General features: G+C 39.9%; 2 protein-coding genes across 2 annotated transcripts in view; one reads left to right on the forward strand and one right to left on the reverse strand.

Annotated features, from left to right (window-relative positions):
* Positions 1-11,155, forward strand: part of LOC113163427 (activin receptor type-2A) — a 45,814-nt gene extending 34,659 nt beyond the window's left edge. Inside the window, exons 7-11 of the mRNA XM_026362036.1 lie at positions 3,472-3,617; positions 3,715-3,829; positions 4,264-4,402; positions 4,509-4,639; positions 5,108-11,155. Coding sequence (XP_026217821.1) covers positions 3,472-3,617; positions 3,715-3,829; positions 4,264-4,402; positions 4,509-4,639; positions 5,108-5,302 — 726 coding nt within the window. The 3' untranslated portion in view covers positions 5,303-11,155. The remainder of the gene's footprint in view (positions 1-3,471; positions 3,618-3,714; positions 3,830-4,263; positions 4,403-4,508; positions 4,640-5,107) is intronic.
* A 408-nt stretch (positions 11,156-11,563) lies between these two features.
* Positions 11,564-16,624, reverse strand: orc4 (origin recognition complex, subunit 4). The gene is made up of 14 exons (XM_026361411.1): positions 16,548-16,624; positions 15,630-15,690; positions 15,424-15,500; positions 14,742-14,832; positions 14,527-14,602; positions 14,349-14,434; positions 14,218-14,266; positions 13,977-14,128; positions 13,711-13,884; positions 13,522-13,608; positions 13,321-13,429; positions 13,124-13,219; positions 12,900-12,967; positions 11,564-12,724 (listed from the first exon to the last, which is right to left on the reverse strand). The coding sequence occupies exons 2-14, from the start codon at positions 15,684-15,686 to the stop codon at positions 12,542-12,544; spliced, it is 1,305 nt and encodes a 434-aa protein (XP_026217196.1). The 5' UTR covers positions 15,687-15,690; positions 16,548-16,624; the 3' UTR covers positions 11,564-12,541.
* Between the last annotated feature and the right edge of the window lie 1,111 nt (positions 16,625-17,735).

The raw sequence follows: 17,735 nt of genomic DNA on the forward strand, positions 1-17,735 counted from the left end.
TGTTATCCACAGTATGCATAATACAGTGCATTAGATTTAGCTGCCTGAACATGAGGCTAAGGCAGTAGCTAATATTTTCATATTATTGTAACTTGAGCACTAGGAAACTATTTTCCAACATTAGCTGTGTTTACATGATGCCTAATATTGAACTAATAATCATTATAATTGTTTAATCAGAATAAAAATGCATCATTTGAACAGACTTATCCAGTCAGAATGAGAGGGAATAACCTAAACCTTTGAGAATCTGTTCAGGAACAATTCATCTGGTCATTTCTTCCTTGTTGGAGTAAATATATTTTTTCTGCACGTTTGCCCAAGCTCAGGGTAACATTAGGTGATGTAGCAAGAATCTGGGAGGGACAGAAATATGATGGCAGCTAAACGAAACTGGTCTGTGGCTGATGAAACTTGTTTAGTTGGAAACATTGCTTCTGAGATTTGATTTGAAGATTTGAAGTCCTCAAAGTTAAAAAACTATTACTATCACTTCACAACGTGTGGAATCTTTGCTCATCTTAGTGGATCAGTGCCAATGTAAACACTTCAGTTGGATCCGTGGGATTGAAGAAAGATTGTTCATGTAACGACAGCTGTTGAATATATGTGTTAGAGTTGAGTTGAATTCCTGGAATCATTAGTGCCTGCATCTTTTTCATCTAAACAGTACATAAAGGGAAAGAAATATGAAGCTTCAATGTTAAATCTGACTAAGTTGAGTGAACTGAAACTTCAAGTCAAAGTCCAAATAAGTTTCCACAGTTAAATAAAACGTCATTTGTGAAGTTGCAGCACATTAACGCAGCAAAACCACAGTCATAAGTGCAAAAAACAAAGACTTGCCTTGGTTTAAAAATACAGTATCTTGGTGGGAAAATGTGATGAAGCATGTGTGTTCAGTAAAATGTTTACTACAGAGAATACTCTCCAGTTTCTTGCCTGACTTGTTCACTAACCAGGTTGTGTCCATGTACTGTAAACACACTGAAATAGAGCTCTCACTGTATTGTTGTTGTGCACTGATTTAATAGCCTCCCAGGCAGGAAGCTAACATTGTTGTAAGCATTGGAAAAGGGGGTAACGGTCATGAAACCTCCACGTTATATTGATTGTTTTTGGTGCCTTAAGAGCTGATGTATAATTACAAAATCCTAAATGCTGCATTCTTGGTCTTTTTCTAAGCCTCGCTTTTGTTAGCCTTGCTTCACTCACACTTTCAATCACACGTCTTTTAGAATCTAGGCCTGTAAGTGCCTCTGTGTTTTGAGGGTCATTACCAATGAAGTATGAGGCAATTCTTTTACACTTCACTTACTTGAATTTCCCAGCAAGGCCACAAATTTGAATTTGCGTGTTTAAGAAACCTTCCCTTCATGAATAAAGGTTAAAAAAATTGAACTTGTGGCTGTGAAGCTTCCACCCAACAATGAATCTCTTGGCTAAAGGTGCTATTTTGATTTGTAGAAGCTCTACAAAGTGGAAATAATATTACAGGGATTTGTTTTAAATGAGTTTTAGGAAAGGTCATACTACCAGCAATAAATCAGAGTCACAGCTAAGTGCCTTGTCAAGCTTGTGCTGTAATTATTTTGTTAGAAAGTCTTATGATTCATAACTGAGACTTTGACCTATAAAGAGCCTTTTCTCCCTGAACAGGTGTCAAAATGTTGGACACCTCAGTTTTGACTGAACCTTAGCTTGTGTAACACAGCTGGAGCAGTGACTGCAGAGTTAAGCGTTTCCTTGACAGCTGATTTATGCCTCGCCGTTTGATGCACCTAAGCTCCTCGCTGTGTTAGGATTCAAAGTATCTGTAGCATGCACTGGCTCGCCTCAAAGGATACAAACCCCCCAAAACTCCCTGCATTTGAATCCTTTCATATCTCAGATAATGCTTGGATATTAATAGCTGTCAGTGATTGCCTTTGAAGGGGATGTAGTCTGATTTATCATATGACCAGAAATGAATACAGCATTTAAACTGCTGAACCTACATGGAGATAGAGACAAATGCTGGACAACAGGACAACCAAAGATTCAATTGTTGTTTTGTTATTTTGTTTTTCCTCATCTGTTGGAGCTGCCTGCCATCTGGTGGTCTCTCCTTATAACTACATCTGTCTTTGGCCTTGCCACAAGTGACCTTCTTTCATGTTGACTTACATTATATAAGAACAAAGATGTTGCGTAAAGGGCAAGGCGTTAAACATTAACGTCAAAATCTTGACCATACATCTCTCATGCTCTTGTATTTATATGTGTATTTATCTTCGCTACAGAATACAATATAAATGCATGTCTTCAAATGCGATGAGTATCTTGGAGCTCAGCAACCACGCATACAATAGAGCATTACTAGATGTATCTGTGCAAAGTAAAATGATACAAAAACTCTCCGGAAATTGAAGCCGGTCTTTGCTGATAAAGAGCCTGTGTGCTCAGGAAGCCTTGCTTTGATAAATAGAGATTAAAGAACAGTGATCAAACACCACAACAAGAAGCAGATAAATGAACAGCATTTATCAGAGCTCTGTTATTTACCATGAACAATAAATGTGCAGGAAATTTACTTTGTGACGGGTGAGCAAAGGACTTTACTGTGCTTTTATGAGGACACCGTATAGGTAGCAAATTGTATTTATCACTGAATTGAAAATATCAAGCTGCAAAAGTCAGCTCCCTTTTTTTTCTTAGATAATCATCTAAGAAGAAAGTTTCAATTTTAAAATGCACAGTCAATCAAAACTTGAGATATCTATTCCTGTAGAAGCTGTTGTGAAGAAATTGTTTTACTGCTGAGTCTTTTGTGAAATACAATACTATCCACAGTGAATTTCCACCCATTAGGGGTATTGGTGTTACCATGGTAACATTGCATGGTCTAGAGAGGTGGGAATCATCACAACTCAGCCGTCACCATATGATTATTTATCATTATTTATTGTGTTGCTTAGGATTAGACGACTGTTGAATCACCCACTTTGTTTGATGCGTTCAGCAGATGATTTCACCATGAAACTATTAAATACTTTTGTCTCAGCATATTTATTCATTTGTTTTATTCTCATATTCATGGTTTCCTTATATGTTTTTAACGTTTTATTTAAAAACATGTTTTATTTTGGTAAAATGTTACAGTGAACACTTTCAGTGCCTAAACAAGAAGCTTTGCGAATCATTACACATGAAACCTTTTGGGACGTAGCCATGCGTAGAGCACAGTCATAAAGTTTGGAAACTGTACAGTAATATTAACCATATTTTGCTAACAGTTGTCAACATAAGCTTCCTGACACACAAGACTAAATATAGGTATAGCTTAAAACGTTGTGATCTATCCAGCTGTGGTCATGTCTGCGATGGCTGGTTTGGTTCAAAGCGTTGCAGCATTGTTTTAAAAAGGTGCAGAGAAAATGGAATTCAAATGTTATATGCTGACGGTGTCTTTCGTCTGTCTTTATCTTGCAGGGTTCTATGACGGACTACCTGAAGGCCAACGTGGTGTCCTGGAACGAGCTCTGCCACATCGCCCAGACAGCAGCCCGCGGTCTGTCCTATCTCCATGAAGACATCCCAGGACACAAGGAAGGACACAAGCCTTCCATTGCTCACAGGTAAACGGCTTCTGTGAATGTACCGGCCTTTATCATTTTGACACAATTGATCTGTGAGATAGAATGTATTTTATTTTTGTTCCTTTTTGTATTTTAGGGATATTAAGAGCAAGAATGTGCTGTTGAAGAGTAACCTCACCGCCTGCATCGCTGACTTTGGACTTGCTTTGAAGTTTGAGGCTGGAAAATCAGCAGGAGACACACACGGACAGGTACAGTTTACTCAATAGAACCTGTAGAGTCCTGTGCACTATAAGGAATGGTACCGACGTATCAAGACAGAAGTGTAAAACAGAATTGTTGGAACCTCTCAGTGACAGCAACAGTCCCGTAGTGGCAAGGCCACATTTAGGCTTATGGCATCATTTCTTGGTTTGGAAGTTGGAGCTATCCTGGGATAAGGTAGTTATCTCCTCATATACACACCCTTCCATGATTGCAGAAATAGTGCCACTTGAACTAATTAGTTGAACTGCTTGCTGTATTTGCCAAATAAGCAACAACACCCTCATGTCACCCTTCATCACCAGCATCACATTTTGCTGTCTCAGCCCATCGCTGAGCTGTGTCATCACATCCTTCTTACTCGCTGTTTGTACTTGATTTTCCACTCATGTTTCTCTCCTAATGCCAACTGAACCTGCAGGTAGGAACACGGCGCTACATGGCTCCTGAAGTTCTGGAGGGTGCCATTAACTTCCAGCGTGACTCTTTCCTGCGTATTGACATGTACGCCTTTGGCCTCGTGCTCTGGGAGCTGGCATCGCGATGCACAGCCGCTGATGGTGAGACTGACTGCTGCTAGTTGTTTGTTTTATTATCCTTATCCTTAACTGAGTAGTGTTACTACAGATTCATTTTTATTTTGGACACGTGGTTGTACAATAACAGGCCCAGTGGATGAGTACATGCTCCCGTTTGAAGAGGAGGTGGGTCAGCATCCATCTCTGGAGGACATGCAGGAGGTGGTGGTGCATAAGAAACTGCGGCCCTGCTTGCGAGACTGCTGGCAGAAACACGCGGTGAGCAATGGTGGTTAGATTCACACAAGAATTAGTATCAGATGGCTCTAAATTTCTGTTAGTAAAGACGCTGGGGATATTTTCTGGTCTTAAAAAAACAAATATTTCTTTTAGAAAACTTTAAGATATTGTTCCTCAACTGCTGTTTTGTTTCAAGTTTGTTTATTTATTTATTTTGTATATGACCAAAGATTAATTAATAATGTTACTTAAAAATGACGTTTTGAGGCAAATAATGAAATGTAGTGACATTTGTTTATGATAATTTTTCAATGCTGTGTTGCAGAAAAAGGCATAGAAGAGAATTTGTCATCAGTCATGTTGTTGGACAGAAGCTAAATGAAAAAGTTTGAATCTGTTATGCTCTGCGTAATGTTGTACTTTCTAAGCACAAACCAAACAAAAAAAGAAACAATAAGCTCCACGGTGAAGCTGTGACAAGCAGTGATGTTGATCTGTTTCTCTCAGGGTCTGGCCATGCTTTGTGAAACCATCGAGGACTGCTGGGACCACGAGGCAGAGGCTCGCCTGTCCGCCGGCTGTGTTGAGGAGCGCATCGGCCAAATGCAGCGCCAGGCCCCCATCATTGGCCCTGAGGAGATCGTCACTGTTGTCACCATGGTGACCAATGTGGACCTCCCTCCCAAGGAGTCCAGCTTATGATCGGCCAAACGGCTAAAACCGTATGAGCTTGCAGAAACACGGATCAACACGAGGGGATAAACAGCCGACCCTGGTTGGTTGGCGTAGTGTTTTATTGTTTTTCTTTCTTTTTTCCGTTTTTGTCTCTATTTTTTTTTTTTTTTTTTTTTTTTTTTTGTCTTTAACTGTGGGCCGCTACTCGCGTTCAGGAAACACCCTGTGCCCACTTCACTACATCAGTTTATATCCACCTCATTTTGATATGTGTGCCTGAGGATTTTAACAGTCGAAACTCTCATCCCGAGATTCAGGATATTTACGACGACAAACGGCGTCACACTGACAGTTCTGACACACTGGGACGACGACACTCAACAAACACTTTTATCATGTATTGTTTTTATATACATACACACACATAGGAGGGCGACCTGTTCTGCTCGGTTTTCTACAGAGAGAGAAAATCTTGCGGGGAAATCTCACAGAACTCTCAGTGCATTTTAGTGTAAAAAAAAAAAAAAGAAAACTAAAAAAGAGGAGCACCGGGCTCTTGATACATTTGCTGTTTTCTTGTGTGCGATTTTTCTTTTTCTTTTTTTCCTTTGAAGAAACGACTATCGTTCTGCCAATAAGCAACGGCTTCTGAATGTTTATAGTGTAATGCTGCTGTACATAATGTATTATGGACCCACACATTGGTAATCAAGCTTGTTTTAAAGGGGGGAGGGGGGAGGGCGGGGGTCCATTTTCAAGCATTACGACGATAAGAACCATAAACCTCCTTCAACCAGGTATACCTCAGTTCAGATGGACACAGTTTAAATTAGTCACTCTCCCTGTTCACAGTCATTGCTCACACTTACCCACAACCTTGGCTCTTCATAACATCCGAACAATCTGCTGTCAGCCATGGCGCTCATGGGTAATGTAGTCAGCAACGCCTCGAAATTCTTGCCATACACACTGAAAACACCTGTTTCCTCCCCTTTCTCAGTTTGCTTCACTTTTTACTAAATAATAGCTTTCTCCTGTTGGTAGTTTTTTTTTTATTTCCTCTTTGAGACTTTCTTCTGATAATAGGGAAAAAAACACACCCCCATGATGAAGTTGTTGTTTAAAGTGATTTTTCTGTTTTGGTTTGCCGTGTCAACTGTCAACGGAGTAATAATATCTGTCGCTGACAAGCCTAATTTTGGCCGTGAGATCTGGATATACAGTATATGTAAGTATATTTCTCTGGATTAGCGCTGGGTACCGACTCATGATACCTTTCATTTTCGGTATCGGTACCAAATCTGAAGGTGTTAAAACGCTTCATTCTTCATGTTTTTATTTTGTGAAATCGGTTATATGTGCTCTGACAATGTTCTGTTTAAAAAAGACAAATACAGTCAACAAAGGAGTTTATTTTAAGAGCGGTATCAGATTTCAAGTGCAGTTTTAAGGATGTTTCCAGGCGTACCCAGCCCTACTTTGGAATTGTACCTGTATTTAGCTGAGCCAGCTTGCTTTTGATTTGATTGCACACATCTTTCGATAACTATCAAGAGTTTCTGCTCTCTTTTGATACACCTCAGGAATCTTTGCTACTCACCACTTGCTCACATCCTCCACCTCTTCGTCCTCATCCTCACCTGTCTCGGAATTGGAGTACCTCCTCTCTTGCTGACTCTTACGCTTCCTCTCTCTCTCTTTCTTGCCTTGTCTCTATTTGTAAGGGTTTAGCCTTGTTTAAAATCAGTGTGTCTGCTGCGTTTAAGGCCAGTCTAATTCTGTTGTTAACACTAAGTCGGTTAGCTAGCTGGTATCTGAAGCCTCTACAGTATGAAACATCTGGTTTTACCTTAGCCCTGAGAACAGGATCAAATGTTGTTCAAACATTACCCCCACCCAACTTATTTATTGCCTCATGTGTTCACCCTTTTCCACAAGCAAGTTAGATAAGGTCTAATTTTGGTCAACTACTTAAACAGTCTGAGAACTACTGTAACACCAACATCTTTGAGGTGAAGTTAGTCTGTGTTGATGTTGTGTTTTTAACTAGACAGATTGCTTGTGGATAACTAGATCGATAGACAGAATGTCTTATGTCTTTCTTTAGAGTTGGACATAATCTGGTCTACACATTCAACAGACTGCTAGTTCTGTGAATGGAGCTGAAATGAATGGGTTTGAAATCTTGTTGACACTAACTAAACGATCACTCGGCTAACCACAGTTGAACAAGTTGAGACAAGCAACTTCCCTTTCTCTCTTTCATCCTGGTGCCATTTGTATGTACCCATATTAGTTACACTTGTAGATGTCAGGCAAAACGGATGTATCTGTCGTCGTTGTGAAGGCAACAATGACATTTTTGAGTCTTTATTTCCTCTGAGGGATATTGAACACTGGTGCCGGCAGACCTGCAGTCTCTCCTCAAGCTTTGGGGCGGTTTCACAGGATACAGCTTAAAATCAAGTGGCGTGCCTGGAAATATTTAAAACATGGAGAAACTTCTTCCTTCCAAACCATTTCACATTCAGGACGATACATGATTATATTTTCTTTGTAACATGCTTAGAATCATAAGCAAACAAAGTACTGTAAAAATGAAACTGATTAGTGATTATCTGCACAGAATCTGGACAGGGGTGTCAAAGCAAATCTTCTCATTCTGCACAGCAAACAGTCAAGTTTCTAGTAATGGAATAAGCCAAATAACCATAGTATTTACATATTTGTTAGTTGGACTAAGGAAAAAGTAATTTCCACCCAAAAGAACTGAGGAACTAGAAGAACTAAAAAGTCAGATACTGTAGAAGTTCCTTAACTGTGTTTGCATTTGCTTTTTGCTACACCTCTGAAACAGTAAAGAGTAGGTAAATCAGGAGAAAGTAAGTACAAGTTAGTAATGAAAGATTATTGCAACACCACAGCAAACCTGAAGGAAGTTAAAGCCATCATCTTATTTACTTACTGTAGCACGAGTATGACATTTGCATTGATATTTCTTCCTTTAGCTGCTGCTGTTTTTCAGTTAACTTCAATTCAAAAACTGTCTTCACAAAGCTTGAACAGTCAGGGACGTTCAGTACTGCAAACCCCAGCAGCCCTTCAATAAGTACTACCTCACTCACAGGGATTTCTTTGGGGTAGAAAGTATGGAAAATAAACCAAAATCTGAACCCTTTTCCTCCAGTAGAAAAGGGATTAAAATTTCCAAGTTTGTGAATTAGGCTCAAGTTCAATTTTGAGGGATTATTTCTCTGAGTGAACTCCCATTTCATCCCATAAGAGGTACAATAAGGCTAAAAATATGTTTCCTTGTTTCTGCAATTGCTTTCTGCAGACAACTGAATAGCAGAAGGAAAGACATTAACATGTCAACATACGCTGACTGAGACAACTGTAAAGGAAGAACACCAGTATTACCCTTTATTTGTGTCTTTAAATGCAAAACCTACTCACCAGTATTGCAGCAGCCAAGTGGATTTTTAAAAGCAGCCTCCAAATGTTGGTTGGTTACCTGCCAAAGTGCTTGGTAGAGTCAACAAACCCATCAGCCACAGCAAAATGACCACCAGCGTTTGGTTGGCGGTCACATCCCAGTACTGTAGTTGGGCAAGGTGGAAGATGTTCTGTGTTTGACTGCTTGAGTTTAAACTGTACCTGAGAAACCGACTCAAACTGACAAATACCATTCAGGGATTCAGTACTATGCTTTTCTAAGTTCTAGCGAGTTATATGCAACCAGTGCTGCAAACTACCCTACACTTCTGTAGGATCAGCTGCAGGAGTGACTTTCAATATACACACACACAAATAACTTGTAGCATTTTAATTTTTTTTTTAATCCGTGACCTTGCATATTGATATGTTGTATTTATTTTTTAATTAACAGGCCTGAGGTTTTGGGGATCAGAGCTCAGGTGCAACTCGGAAAAAAGTTGTAAGAGTTGGCACGATTTATGGTTGTTGTTATTGGGGGGAGGGGAGGGGGGGTGCTTGGTAAATCAGGAAATACTTTCAGTAATTCAAAAAGAAAAGATATAAACTGTAACATGCTTGTTTCTATTCAGTCTATGGACAAACGACCAAGAATGAATGTTCCTCAAGACTCCTGGATTCCAGTATTGTGTGTACTTTGATGGATTGAGCCCGGCCCTGTGTACCTTTAGAGGGCTTTGCGTTTGGCTGGTTTCGTGTGATTGTGCCCCGTTGCTGTAGAAACTAGTAAAACTGCCGCACGTGGAGATCCATTTGTACACCTGTTGGTTGTACAGAACTGCTGAAGATGTGAACCAGCAGGCTGAGCGTACAGTCCAGCTGGAAAGTGGATAATAGAACAGGCCTGAAAGATTGAACCTCAAGAGCTCTGTTATCGAGCACCTCAATTTTAATAACCACCTATTTCGAAGGCTCCTTGATCTTTCAGTTTGAAAAAAAAATCCTAAATAATTGCTTGGCTGTGTTAGTCACCTAGAAACACTTGGTTCAGACAGTTGCAGACAGAGCCTGACCTTTTGCTTGTCCTCAGGTCTCAACTATCTAAGCAAACCTATTCTGACGCAAGTGAGTGTTGAATCTGAACTTCATTTAAACGTGTATGAATGGGCATCCTCAGCGCGCAGGCTTTACTTTTTTCCATCATGACTTCCTCCAGCCCAGCACTTCACATTGCTGTGCATATAAACTACCAGTGAAACATTTGTGTCTTGTTGCCCCCAATATTTTAAGCAGTCTAGGATCTGTACAGACATGAGAACATAAATACCTGTATTAACTATATACTCTGAGCTGAATATTTATTAGTGCGTGTTGAACTTCAGTATTTCCTCTACATTGATTTATACTTTACTTGTATTCTGACTCAGTGGGGCCTGGCCCAGCTGCAGAATTGTCCTTTACTATGCGAAAAACTTTTAAGTTGAGCTTTGTGTAAGCTAAAAGCTAGAGGCTCATTGGAGTACTTAAGGAAAGCAAGAGAGCACTTAAGGTTTCATCAGCAGAAAATTATTTAGCCATTGAGGAACGTTCAACCTACGGTGTTCCTCAAGGAGCCTTTTTGGGTCCCCTAGCATTTACATTTAATGAACCCCTGAAGCTCTTTTAGAGCAGTTGCAATACTCCATATGTGATAATACAATCATCTGCTTTAGGTATTTCATTCCAGCATCTCAATCACCTGCTTTTTCCCACTGTTGGTAAGAATTTTAGAGGAAACATTGAACTCCAGTGACCTCGCCACCAAGACTGTCTTGGCAGAAAGACAAGTCTTGTTGCCAGGCCTGAAATTTCTATAAAACAAAAACACTACAAGCGTTTTTGACCCCACATTTCTTCGAGGCTCTCGAGTTGCAGCGCTGATCCAGGATCTGCCAACACAGCCTGTAAGAATAATGATGCTCTCAGGGTTTCTGGGTTTCAAGGTTAGAAGAAACATGCTTTTTTTTTTTTTTTTGGTCGTGAAGGTTTAGTGGGTTCTGTGTAAAAACATCTCTAATGAAAATGTTTATCTGCTCCTGATACATGTGATTGTGTTTTATGTTGCTGGCAAAAATGTGAAAGCAGTTCTGGAATATCAAACTGGAAAATGTGTAGGAAGTACAACAAAGGCATCCCACTGGGTTTTCCTGAGCAGGAGTGAGTCTTCACCAGCTCCAGGAGTTCTCCCCTTGACCTCTAACCTCCCAGAGAAGGGAGGATTGGAGAAAAAGATGATAGCAAAAACCAGAAATAGAAAGCATTCAGAAACCCTGGATACATTATCACAGAGGAGACAGGATTGATCCCTGATCAGCGCTGTGACTCACGGCTAATATTAGCCAGCCATGGTTTTTATCAGCTGAAGTGATCCACGTGGTGTAAATAAATGTGTTTTTAGATTGTGAATGCTGATGTTTTCCTTTTTATTTCACTGACTGACTATTTCTTTTTAACTTACAACGGCTCTTACAAGTGACAAACACTTTTATTATCCAGGGTTGTAAATGTTTCTGTAAAATTTCCTGAAAAAGAACCAAGTAACTTGGTAATAATTTAAAAGAAAATGTAATTTCCTTTTTTAAAAAGCCAAATACACCTTCTTTCAGTATTAATTTACTGCACTTATGTTTAATAAGCACAATACAAAGCAAGTAGAAGAGGTTGAAAATAATGACTTCTGAATTATGTGGAAATTATTTTAAGCTTTACTATTAGAGGTAGATACTGTGAAAAACATAGCCTACAACAACTTGTTAAAATGTGAAATCATTTGTTTAAATAGAAAAAGTAAGCTACAAGCTGCAGATGGTTTTCTACCCTTTAATTTAGCCATTAACACTGTAGGAAACCTCTTCTGTAAGAAAGACCTCTTAAGAACAGAGTGCACAAAAATAAGAGTATTACACTAAACTAGCTTTAAAAAATGAATGAATAATGGTACTGAAGACTGAATTATGAATCTACAGGACACCATACTATAGGGAAGTTAAACAGAGTGACATCATTGTTATTGGCCCTATGCAAATAAAAAAAATAAAAAAATAGATCTGTTAAATGCGTACAAGGGTAGAATTCCTTTTAAAAGTCATTGCTGTTAGTTTAAACACCACCTATAACAAATCCTTTAGTACAGTTTCTATTACTTTGGTCCATGTAGGGAGGTCAGACCTCCCCACTCGTCTCTCCTATACAGGCTGCTGCTGATTGCAGAAATGCACCACTAGATGGGAGCATTCAGGAGTTGGAGATGATCAAATCCAAGGTAACATTTGTCTTGTTTTATGAACAGTATGTCACAGTTTATCAGGAAATTCTGGTGTAATCCTTCATTTTTTCGTACACTATTCTGACTTTTGCTTCTAATCCAAAATGATGGACAATTAAATCAGTTCTGCAGGTGGTGTTGCATTTAGAAATGAAAATCATTGTTAGAAGCGGCCACACACAAAATGTGTTTTAGCTTTATTTTTTATAAACAAGTCTTTAGGTTGAAATATTTAACGATAAATACAATTCTTTGTGTGATAACCTGTAAACACTGCTCCAGAACAAACTTAATACTCCAAACACATGAACATTTCGATTTAACTGACTGGTTTCTAGGGTTAAATGATCTTTCCTGTCTCTTTTCTCTTCTTCTGCCCGTTTCTGCTGAAAACCTTCAATTTATTTTGATTCGATAAGACGGTTCGACGTCTGTATGTAAAACATGGCTCAGAAACGTCATTCTTCTCTACTGACTGAGAGCATGAGGAGTAAACATCTACATGAAGTCCAAATGTAAACAGAGTCCTAGCCGAACGCCGACATGGCCCACTGCTTGACGTCCGTGGGACACTGTGGGTACTTCTGCAGGGCCTCCATGATCTGACTGTGGTCCAGCATCAGTCTCATGAGCTGGTACTCCCTCTGAGTTTTGGCCGAGGAGCCGTCGACCGGCCGGATCAGCTCCAGCTGCTGCAGGTGCTCAAAGGCCTGAGGATGATAAGAACTAAACGTTACCCGGGACAGCACGGTATAGATATCTTCTTCTAGGCTTTTCTTTCAGTTATGATCAATATTATCAGCTTCAGATGTCGAAGCCGTTATAGTTAGTGGACAGAATTCTCTTGAAGCAAATGAAAGATTTTGTAGATGTGTTCGTGCCGACCTTCATGATGACAGGCTGGTCGAAGTTGTACATGGAGTTTGACTTCCTGTGCAGGAACTTCTTAAACTCTAAAACAACAGGAACATGTCCAAAGTCACATTTACAGGCAGGAAAATGTGATACTGACATGTGGTTGTTTTAGACTAATGATCCACTTCAGCATCAGGCCAACACTTCCTTGTTTCCCTTGTTAGGGAACTAGGTGATGCTGTATTCGGCCGTACCGTTGTGAACCATTTGAAGGTTGAACGGCTCTCCTTCGTAGACGTCATTGAGGTGCTTCATGGCGATGATCAGGCACAGCTCCAAGATGGACAGACCTAAAAAACAAAAGAAAAAGGGAAAAGAAGGCACAAATATAACTGGTGGAAACCGTCTGTAGTGCATCACCGAAGACACTTCTCTTGAATTTAGATTTTACCGTGCAGCATGTTGGCCTTGGCGTCAGATAAACACAGTCTGCTGGCCTCCAAGAGGTCGGCAGGTTTGATGGTAGGTTTGGCTACAGAGACGCGACTCAGACACAACATCTGCAAAAAAACAAAGAACCCAAAAAGACGTTCAGCTGGAGTCCACTTGTTTTATAGTGTTTAACACAATAATATGTGTGTGTTGGTCTCACCAGCAGCATTTGGATTGAACGGAAGTCTGTGCTGGAGTTGAAGTGTCTCTGCAAAACCTCCTCGACCGATTTATCTTCACACAAAGTCTGAGGAAACAAAACAAAGAACACAAATAGCTCCTTTTAGTTTAAACTTGGCTGTGAACACCTAGACTGCTGTGTTTGATTCAGTGATACTCCTTGATCCACCTCGATACCGCCGTTCCAGTCTTGAGCAAACTTGGAATCAGGAAAACTTCCCGGCAAGCTGAGCTGTGCTCGGACCCGCTCCAGGTACTGAGAGAAGGTCAGGCTGCTCAGGAGGTGGATCTGACGGTGGGAAAACCGCGACTTTACGCGCTTCTCCAACAGCTCCAGGACGTCCTGAAAGGAGAAGAACCATAAAAACGCGTTGATGGGATGATGAAGATATTTTCTTTCCTCCTCGGTAAATGAAAGGAGAGTCTGACGCCCACCAGTCTGCAGGTGAGTCCGACCACAGCGACGGGCGCCTGGGCAGACTGGGAGACATCAAACAGGTTGTAAAGCAGAGTTTGGTTCTTGTGGTGGGCGAACAGGTCAAACTCATCCAGGACGAACAACACTGGGCGGCTGCTGCTGCGATCACCTGTTCAGAACCAGAGGAGAGAATGTTCCACCTTCTTCTAATGGCCTTAAATTTGATAAAAAATGCTCCGATTTCAAACACACACAAACCTTTCTTCAGTGCCTCCAACAGGAAAGCCAGATTCTCTGCAAAACTTCCCTGAAAGCAAACAGACACTGGTGTTCTGTAGAAGTGTACGTGCATTATTAATGACAAAAAATACAACTCTCTCATTACTTACAAATACTTTGTCGCCGACGGCATTTTCCAAGTGCAGCTGCCGAGTTATTTCCTTTAGTGCGATCCTGTCATCAGTCTGCAGGAGACCTGGAGAAACAAAATCCAGAAATGAGCGCTCTTACAAATCCTTAAATTGAGAGAAAATAAAGTGAGGTTTGGTGAGTAACTGGAGTCTGTACCGTTAAGATGAACCTGTAACAGGTTTTTCTGCACGTCTTTATCCTCCAGCAGGTCCCTCAGCACACAGTTCAGCAGCTGCAGACACAGAGACACAACACAGACACCTTCAGACGTTACAATCCTCCAAGGACTGAAGACATACTTCAATACAATTCATCTTCTTTTCAGGCATTTCTACACATAACCCCATTTTCAGCCCACTGTGGAGGCTGACCATTGTTTTTCCCGCTCCTCTGGGGCCGACGATTAGCACCGAGTTACTCTCCCCGTGGATGGCCGTCCGCTTCAGCAGCTCCAGGAGGTGTCTGCAAACACATCAGTTTGACTACAATGACCATGATTCAACTGCAATTGCAGAAAATAAACTGAGTAGTTTAAGTAGTAAAGGTCATATTTTGTCGTTGTGTCTACTTTTTAATGAGTAAAAATGATTAAATCGTGTGTTGGAGGTGGATTTGAGCCACACCTGGGATACTCATGTTGCATCTACTGGGAACTTTTCCAACCTCCAAACTGGGACAGTGCTGTCAGCCAGGTGAGACTGAACTGGGTCATCTAAACTCACAGTGATCTCTCTATTACAGACACTTATACTACTGGTTCCATTTTCAACCTCATTGAACTGCATCATGTAAGATGTGAAAATTACCAACGTCCTTTGGCTTATGTGATGTTTAATTGCATTTTTATGGATTTGGATCTGGTCAAAACCAGATTTGTAAAACTGTTTTCCTACTTTTACTCATGTGAAAACAAAGCAACATTAATTTCTGAATCACACACACATACGTATATACTTTTTTTTTCTTCTTCTTCTTCTATTTAAGCTAAATTATCAAAACAACTCATGTAAAATACATGAAAAGAAATCACGATTCTCCACAAAATAAACCTACTTGTGTTGAGCTTCGACTCCCTCCGGCTTCTCTGGGAGCTTCTGATGGCAAAACCGTTCCCTCAAAATCTTTTGAACCTGAAAATGAAGGCGAATAAAAACACAGAGCAATAAAAACGCCGTGTATCCTGTTGTCATCCAGTAGCTCTCGGTGTGTGAGTGATGTTCATGGAGGATAATGCAGATTGAACAGAGGTGGATCCAAACCTGTGTGATGCTGTCCCCAACTGGAAGATGATCATCTTTGAGCTTCCTCTTACTCATGATGCTGTATTGTACCAAAATGTATTGTTCATTGGTTAATAGACATTTTGTTATACCCTAAATATACTGGAAGAACTATAAGAAAACTACTTTAGTTGTTTTTACTGAATTCATCAGAAACATAATAATATGTCACAGTGATTTTCCTTCATATAGTTACAAACAATACAACTGTTGTGTGAATACAATTCTACATGTAATCTACTTTACAAACAACATCTTTAGTAAATACACTTCAATACATCCTAAACACAGTCTCAGCTCTGATGACTGATGGTCTCCTCAACGGTAACAAATTTACGCCAAACACCGATCAAGTATTTCTCAAAACTGCAGATTATCTTAAATGTTATACATGTGCGAACATGCTGCAACGGTATTTAGGGTCTCAAAATGATTAATACAACCATCCTTTGGATTCGGCATGTAACTAATACAACAATAAATATCTATTTTAATACATTTTCCACTTTAATAACAGGCCAAGACTGTTCACATGCAGACTCAGATGTGTGTTTAGAACTTCATAAAACCACTAACATCTAACTATATTTTTTATATCCCGAATTTTAAAGTAACACTTAATAATTGAGACACCACCGCAGTTTCTTATTTAAGATCAATTCAATTTGCCCAATAATCCAGAAGAGACTATTCTCTCACAAACTAACAATGGAGTTTGGTGTCACTGTCTGCCCACGCTGAAGTCAACGTGAACGTCACCGTCAAGAGCAGCAGTAGCAGCACGGCTCATTTTAGCGAGGCAACACTTCTTATTATAATGTACACTTGGATTATGTATCGACGTGTACATTAGTTAGTTTATCAAGAAACAGACATCAAAATAAAACCAACACGTACTTTGAGAAAACGGTGAATCAGTCCTGAAGCGCTCAATGTTCGCGGGAACGCTGCTCGGACAGCGATGACGACTTCCGGTACTGACTTCAGCTCCGGCCCTGATTGGTCGAGGCTCAGAGGAAAACTACAAGAATAGAATCGAGAAGAAACTGTGGAGTAAAATGATCGCACGAAAACAATAACAACAACAACAATAACAACAACAACAATAACAATAATAAAACTAATAAAATAATAAAAACAAAATGAAATGATAAGAGGGTGAACTAACAGCTGCAGTTAAAACAGCGAATGCTGCCACCTACAGGCAACGAGTGGTACTGCAGCTACAGCTCCTGAGTTGAAGGATATTTATATTTTAAAGTATAAACAAACTGTAAATCAAAATTGTATGACGAAATAAAAAATGTAAGTCTGGTGAAGATCTATGTTTTTTTTCCTATTCTTCTGCGTCACATAGCTCGGGTCCTCGACCATTTTTCTTAAAAACTTGGTGAAACCCGCAAAAGCAAAATAAGTTAAAGGGAGTCAATCCAACAATAAACTATAAAAGAAGAACAAGCATGTAGACTTTTAGTTTCAGTATGGACACCTGCTGAATTTGGTTTGGTTTGTTGTTCTTCTGCTTTGTGCCCAGAGAGAGGTAATGGTTCCAAGGTTGAAGTCATTTCAGCGTGTTTGGTTCTGTGGTCCCTGAAAGGAACTGGTTCACAAACAAGAACTAAACTGGTTCTCTGTTAGTCAAAAAGCCTTAAAATGTTTCCAGAGTTTTCAACAGGTAACCGGTTTTCACTAAGTATTTTAAAATGCAGGCTGGATATGAAAATTTAAATGTGTGTAAAACATCTGTAAAACTAGATTTTAAAAAACAGTACTGATGGGGACAATTTTATAAGTAATCGTAGAATTAAAAATGTTTAAATCTGCAAAGCCATAACTGCCACCACGGCTCATGTGAAAGGCTCGAGGCTCGCCTTCATAAAAACATCTTTTACTCATTCGAGATGATGCTGAAGCTCTTAAGCCCTTCCTGTGGCTTTTGGTTGACTGATGAAAAAAGCACAATAAACCACCAGATATCTCGCAAATCATCTCCCAGTCGCCGCTCGCATTTAGCCTGTCACATTATTCTAAAATACAACTCTCCACTCACACATTCAGCTGTGTGTGTTTGCCCTTAAAAATACA

Source organism: Anabas testudineus, chromosome 2 (genome assembly GCF_900324465.2).
Source record: "Anabas testudineus chromosome 2, fAnaTes1.2, whole genome shotgun sequence".
Taxonomy (NCBI): domain Eukaryota; kingdom Metazoa; phylum Chordata; class Actinopteri; order Anabantiformes; family Anabantidae; genus Anabas; species Anabas testudineus.